Source organism: Lathyrus oleraceus, chromosome 3 (assembly GCF_024323335.1).
Source record: "Lathyrus oleraceus cultivar Zhongwan6 chromosome 3, CAAS_Psat_ZW6_1.0, whole genome shotgun sequence".
NCBI lineage: Eukaryota > Viridiplantae > Streptophyta > Magnoliopsida > Fabales > Fabaceae > Lathyrus > Lathyrus oleraceus.
Genome location: NC_066581.1, coordinates 324,527,298 through 324,534,851, shown reverse-complemented (window position 1 = coordinate 324,534,851; position 7,554 = coordinate 324,527,298). Strand labels below are relative to the sequence as shown.

Here is a 7,554-nt window from a genome sequence, read left to right as displayed (position 1 = left end):
AAAGATGGGTCAATGATTTTTGGGAACCTTTGTAGAACCCGTTGTACAGGTATAAAATAAACCCATAGTACATACCTATTTGGGATGGTTAGACCCATGGCGTCATGCTCGTGACATCGAACCTTTGAACCATATTTGTGTGTGACCCTTGTTTGTGTGTTTGTGCATTCATGCATCCGTGCATCATACACATCATTTTTCTAAAAAAGTTTTCAAGGAACTTAGGAAATTTTGTTGCAAACATTAGGTTTATCATGGATTTTGGAAGGAAAAAGATTCAAAAGTACACTTTAAAGAATCCTAAGTTAGAAGACCTAAGGAGATTGGGATCTTTCGTTGTTGACACAGAGGCTTTCAGCCAAAGATATGGGCATTTGCTCTATATTTTGAAGATCAACATGGAAGATGGAATTCTTTCTACTTTGATTCAGTTTTATGATCCCGTGTATCACTATTTCACTTTCCCCGACTATCAGCTTATACTAACACTTGAAGAATACTCTCATTTTCTTGGTGTGCCTATTTCTAGTCAAGCTCTATTTTCTGGTTTGGAGGAAGATCCCAAAGATCAAGACATTGCAAAGGCTACTCACTTGAAGATGTCAGAGATCAATGATCACATGACCACAAAAGGCAAAATGCTTGGTTTGACAGCTAGGTTTCTAATGAACAAAGCTCAGTATTTTGCTAGAATGAGGAGTGTGGATGCGTTCGAGGTTGTTTTTGCTCTACTTATCTATGGATTGTACCTCCTTCCTAGTTTTGATCACTCCGTTGCCATGGATGCCATCAAGATCTTCTTAATAGGAAATCCAGTTCCTACTTTGCTTGCAGATGCCTATCATTCTGTTCATATGAGGAATTCTTATAGTGGAGTAATGATTACATGTTGCATGCCTATGTTGTACAAGTGGTTTATTTCTCACTTGCCTAGGTCTCATGCTTTTTTGGGATCTTAAGGATGGTATTTTGTGGTCATAGAAGATTATGTCCCTCACACATTCAGATATTGTTTGGTATAGTCGTAACTATGATGGAGTTAGTATCATTGAGAGTTGTGGAGGATTTTCTAATGTACCTATTATTGGTATAAAAGGAGGCATCAGTTACAACCCAATCCTAGCTCGTCATCAACTCGGTTATCCAATGAAAGATAAGCCAAAGAATATTCACTTGGAGGGTTTGTTCTTTCAGGAAGGTGAAGATTGCAAAGTGCTCAAAGAGAAGATTGTGCATGCTTGGCACCGTGTTCATAAGCTAGAAAAGAAAGTTTTAGGGAAGACAAAATGTGTCTCCTTAGAACCTTATCTTAAATGGGTGCAAGATAAGTTATCAGCTTGAAAATTCCTTATCCTCGCCAAGATCCTTTTTCTTTAGTTGACAAAGAACCTACCTATATCTTCATGACTGATGCGGAGAAGTTGAAGATTGCTTTGACCAAAGCGCAGCGAGAAAGGGACACTTGGAAGAACAAGTGTCAAGTCATCAACAATGAGGATGAAGAACTTCAAAGGCAGATGAAGATGAAGAATAAAGAAGAGCTCTCCAACAAGAAGAGGAAGGTGAAAGAGGATTTATTTTCCTCTGGCGTTCAGTCAGATACTCCTTGGAAGTTTATCGTGGACAAGCTTGTGCTCGAGAAGGCTGAGAGCAACTTGAGGCTACTAGGGGAATCTCCTTAGGACTTTGTTTAGGTTTTATTTAGCTTTGCTTATAACTTTTGAAAGTGTACTCAAACTTTATAACTCTCTTTGATTAATGAAATGAGTTTCTTTTGGCCATTGTTATTTTCCTTTTGAGGTTTGCAATTATCTCTTGAGTTCCTTGAAACTTTTAAAATTTGCATTTTCATTGCATTTATGCATATGTCATCACACTTGCATTTTTTCTCAAAATAAAAACTCATTCCCGTTATATCCTCTCCAGTTTCCACACCGAGTCCCTCACACTAGTACAACACTAGAGCTCAAGCCCGACGTAGAATGGTCGAGCAAGAGTAAGAGATGGAAAGAGTCAATGAAGAGCTTACAGATCTACGTGAGAATATAGGTCAAATCATGGAGATGTTGCAAGTAATACGTGTAAAGATGGATACTTAACCCACAAGTGTTTCTGAGATCGTCAATGCAGTGATTAATCCTTACCCAACAATTACTACTCCAGCAACCTGGCCTCCCTTTGGTCTTCCTCATGGTTTTGTGCCTCCTCCTCAAGGACAGTCTACTCAGTACACAGTTCCACTAACTACTGAAGTTAATCAAGTGATTCCCACTTTTGCACCCACTGTCGTGCACACTCGAGTTCAACCGTACTTCGATGATCATCAACAAGTATATGATATACCTGATATGTCTGAAGAAGGTGATGAAATACATGAAAATATGAGAGAAAATGTTGAAACTATTGAGAAAAGTTTGAGAGCAATGGAAGGTGATCAGATCTTTGGTGCTGCTACCAGAGAAATGTGCCTTGTGCCTAGATTGGTGATCCCCGTAAAATTCAAGACACTCAACTTTGATCAATATGAAGGAGATATTTGTCCCAAAAGTCATCTCATCATGTATTATAGAAATATGGCATCTCACATGGACAATGACAAACTTATGATCCACTATTTCCAAGACGGTTTGAAAGGTGCCTCTTCCAAATGGTAATTGACCCTTGATCAGACTTGCATCCATTGTTTCCAAGATCTATTTGATGCTTTCATCAAACAATACAAGTACAACATGGATCTATCTCCTGATAAAAGGAAATTGTTGAGTATGTCCCAAAAAGATTTTGAATCCTTTAAAGAATAGGCACAAAGGTGGAGAGAGATTGCATCTCTAGTGGAACCTTCATTAACTGAAAAAGAATTGGCAGATTGGTTCGTCAACACAATGCGACCAAATTTTTTTGAGAGGATGGTAGGAAGTGTGACCGCAAGTTTTCTTGACTCTGTGGTCGTGGGTATCAAAGTGGAACTTGGCTTAAAAATTGCAAGATGATTAATGCAGCTAGTAATTCCAACAACAACAACAATACCAAGAAATTCTCTAGCAGTTTCCATAAGAAAAAGGCAGGAGAAACAAACGTAGTGATGGGTAGTAGAAGAAATAATCAATCTTTGAAAAATAAACAATCTTTTACTCGACAACAGTATGTTCAACAACCACAGTTTTCTCAATAACCGTATGTAGCAGCTATTACACCAACTTTCAATCAACAAGTCCTAGTGTATCAGTCGACTCAAGCAGTTTCGATCTTTCAAACAACACCCAACACTCCAACTTATCAACAAGCGCCCAACGCTCCACCTTATCAAAAAAGGACCCCAACTCCGCGCCAAAATGCTCCATTTCAAAATAGAAGACAAGGTGTAAAACCTCAGATTCCTCAGATTCATATGTCTTACACTTAATTATATTTGTCATTGTTGAAGAAAGGGTTAGTTGTTCCAAGACCTTTAGGACCTCCACCAGATCCTCTCCTACCATATTTCAATCCCAATGCACATTGTTTGTTCCATGAATGCGCCTCAGGGCATGATTTGGAAGGCTGTTATGCCTTAAAGCATATTGTGAGGGAATTGATTGAGAAAAAGATTCTTTCATTTGGGGATACCGGTCCAAATTTCAAAAATAATTTGTTGCCCGCTCATGGGTATGTGAATGCTATTAATGATGAGCTTGATGAAAGTATGATTCTTGATGCAGCCAAAATCAAGACTCTGCAAAGAGATTTTCATGCAAAGTTAGTGGAGGCAGGTTTGTTGAAGAATTGCCACAAGAGTTGTGAAGAATGTATTGTTGGTCCTAAATGATGTTATATGGTCCGAAAGGATATTCAAGAATTGATTAAACAAGGTGTGTTGCAAGTAAGAAGTCGTATGAAAAAGGATGAGGTAGCAATGATTGAACCCATCTTCAATCTACTTGAGTCAAGTACTACAACACCAGTCGTCAACATGCTAGAGCTAGTATTCAACATTCCGGATTCTACTATTGTTCAGCCAATTTTCAACATTCCAGAATCAGTTGAACCAGTCTTCAATATGCCTAAGCAAGTGATTTCCCAAAGGCCTAGTCCTTTTCATTTTGAGAATACTAAAGTTGTACCTTGGAAGTATGATACGGTTGTGGTTAACCAAAGGTCTGAGAAAGTAGGTCAGAAAAAAAAGGTATAAAGATTGCAAGCACTGATATAGTAGGGGGAGCAGAATGACCCGCAGTGGTCGCATTTATACCCCTCAATTCAACTTGTCTCCTCCAATTCCACCAAAAGAAACCACCACCACTGTTACCGACAAAGGAAAATGGGTGATCCCAACTGATGAAGACATTGGATTTCTAAGGATTATCAAGAAAAGTGATTATAAGATTATTGATCAGCTGCATCAAACTCCTTCAAAGATATCCATTTTGTCTCTTCTCATGAGCTCTCCAGCTTATAGGAGTGCCTTGTAGAAATTGTTAGCTCAGGCTCATGTCACTCGCGACATTACTATTGATCAATTTAATGGCATAATTGCCAACATTACCACATGCAACAATCTCAGCTTTAGTTGAGAAGATTTTCCGAAGGATGGCCAAGACCATAACCATACTTTTCACATATCTGGTGAAATGCCAAGAAGATACCCTATCAAGAGTCCTTGTGGACACTGACTCCTCTCTGAATGTTTTACCTAAGAGGACTCTCGCTAAGTTGGCATATCAAGGGGCTGAGATGAGGCTAAGCGCATTAATGGTCAAGAAAAATCAAGAGAATTGAGGTTACTTGCAAAAAGGGCAATCTTGAAGACATTGAAAACTTCCCTAAGTATCCAAATTTCATGTCAAAAGTGGCAAACTTCCCAAAGCCATAACTTCCAATCTAAGCAACCATTTTCTTTGCTACAATGCAAAAATTAAAGCTATTGTTCCATACTTCAACTTTGTATTAGAGGGTTGATTCCATGAAAGTGCAAGGACTTTGAGTTATGAGGCCATGAAGTTGGTGTCTCAAGTTGAAACACTTAGAAAATTTTCAAGTCAGCTTTGATCCCTAAAAAGTAATAAACTTTGGGCCAGTTTTCATTATGATCCACTTTGATTCAGCAAAAACACAATACATGAAAGTTATAGAGCATGTATGGCTTTCCAAAAAGTACAAGTACGTTTTTCCCATGCATGAGCTATGAGTTTAGAAAATGGGAAGTTAGGGTTCCAAACTTGAATTTCAAGTCACGTTCATGATGAATTCTTGGAGGAAAACCATTTCAAATGTGCAAATCCCTTGATTACAGGTCCTTTGTGTATAAATCTCTCCATAGTCAGATAAGTACACAAGTTTTTGGTATATTACACAAACAATTGAGCCTTTAATGCCATTTTTGGAACATCTTGCATAAAGTTTGATATCCATTTGCATAAAGCAAGCTTTTGCCAATCACTCTTGCATTGGGCCTATAAATTGTTTCCTCTGATCACACTTAACCTCTAAAGCCAAAAGCAACCTTCTAGACTTCAGAAAAGCATGGCCAAGATCCTTGATTCACTCCACCTTCTTCTCATGAAGCCTACTTGCATTTTTGTGCAAAATGAAACAAAACATTCAAACCAGCATTCAAATTGAACTAAGATCAATTTCTGAAAGTTACTTGATCCCTTTAGACCCTCTATAAATAGAGGTTCAAGCCTTAGAACTCAAAACACCAAGAATTGCATCCAAGACTCCATTGTTGCAACTTCCAAACCTCAAACTTCCAAATTCCATTTCTATTGAAAATCCTTCAAACCAACCATCCAAACACCTTCTAAACACCAAATAGAAGTTGTTCAAACCATTAAAACACAATTGTAACACCTTCATCATCATTTTCCAACTCTCACTTTGCACACTTGCAAGTTGAGTCGGTCAGAAGAATCCAGGGATTCTCTGTTGGTGTAAGCCCTAGAGGCCAATACTTTTAGTACTTGTATCGAATTATTTATTAATAATAAAAAGGTTTTTTCTTTATTATGTTTGTTTAATAAAGTCCCTAGAATAGCTAGTCCGTTTAATGTATCAAGTGTGACTTGATCATGAGATCACATTAAACATAAGGACACTATTCTTAAAGTATTCGTAGTCGAGCTTTATTGTGAAGTGGGATAACATTACAGAATTAAGACTATTATGTATATAGACTGATGATCACATCTCATGCATCATGGATAAGGAGTTATCAAGTCTTAAACATAGGTATGAATGTTAAGAGTAATATTTATACTGGATTGACCCGCTATGAGAATACTATATAGAATGTTATGCAAAGTGTCATAAGTTATTCTCATGGTGATAATGGTGTATACCACCCTTCGACCTGAAACAACTATGGACCCTAGATGTAGAGTCGAGTGCTTTATTGCTGATCAAACGTTATCCATAATTGGATGATCATAAAGACAGTTGATAGGTACTCCACGAAGCATGCTAAGGGACATGAGTGACCTAAATGGAATTTGCCCATCTTGCGTAACAGGATAAATGTCTATGCGCCCAATATTGAACTGGACAAGGATGACACGGTATATGCCTTGTGTTCAATATAGACATAAGGGCAAAAGGGTAATTATACACATAAGTATTATCACAGAAGGATTTGTCAGATCACATGACATTTTCGTGTCTTGGGTAGCAGTGATGTGTTGCTAGATACCGGTCACTGTTTATTATGTTAAATATGTGATTTAATATAATTGCCAATGTCGCGAAAACCTACAGGGTCACACACAAAGGACGGATTGATGAGAGATAGAGTAACTAAGGAACACCGTAAGGTATGGTGCACTTAAGTGAATTGTAGAACATCGTAAGGTACGGTGTACTTAAGTAGAATACGAAATATGGTAAGGTACCACGCGCTTAAGTGAATTTGGCATATTATAAGATATGGGCCACATACACTTAAGTGGGTTTTTTAGCTTGAAGCCCACACAAGTGGTTCTATAAATAGAACCCTTGTGCAGAAGCATTTAGAGCAGTTGCAATTTCATTTCTTTCTTTCTCTCACTCAAAGCCTTCATTCGTAGCAGCAAGCACTGAGATTGAAGGAATCCGTTCATGTGGACTGAGTAGAGGCGTTGTCGTTGTTCAACGTTCGTGATCGCTCCGTAGATCTGCATCAAAGGTTTCAATCGTCACAAGAGGTAATTATTCTATCACTGATCATGCCCATTCGTAAGGATCACTAAAGGAGAAAATTTTAATTTCCGCTGCGTTTTGGATCGCCAATCTCCTTCAGTGGTATCAGAGCCACTTACGAAACCATGCATCGGATAGCTGTTTATTTCCTGTATTAATATGATTAAAAGATAGAATGAATCAAAGAATAAACGAGTAATTAAATTTGGCATCATGTGTGTACGATTTGGATGATTGATGTTGACTATGCTTCGGAACCGACATTAGTATGGTGAAGCAGCGATACATCGATCGTCCATAGGTTACGCAATTGAGATCGATCAAGTTATATATATGATATAAATAATCCTAATGCAAAGTACGATATATATGATATACTATTTCTGTTTCGTTCATTCAAACACT

At 37.9% G+C, this 7,554-nt stretch overlaps 1 protein-coding gene across 1 annotated transcript; it reads left to right on the top strand.

The window, feature by feature from the left end:
* The first annotated feature begins 254 nt into the window (after positions 1-254).
* LOC127131092 (uncharacterized) lies at positions 255-1,341 on the top strand. Its single transcript, XM_051060029.1, has 2 exons — positions 255-875; positions 982-1,341. The coding sequence occupies exons 1-2, from the start codon at positions 255-257 to the stop codon at positions 1,339-1,341; spliced, it is 981 nt and encodes a 326-aa protein (XP_050915986.1).
* The last annotated feature ends 6,213 nt before the right edge of the window (positions 1,342-7,554 follow it).

Excerpts from the sequence above, each read along its gene's own strand:
- LOC127131092 (XM_051060029.1), top strand. The coding sequence starts at position 255 with ATGGATTTTGGAAGGAAAAAGATTCAAAAGTACACTTTAAAGAATCCT. Across the intron at positions 876-981 it reads TGAGGAATTCTTATAGTGGA|AAGATTATGTCCCTCACACA; the intron begins GTAATGATTACA and ends TTGTGGTCATAG.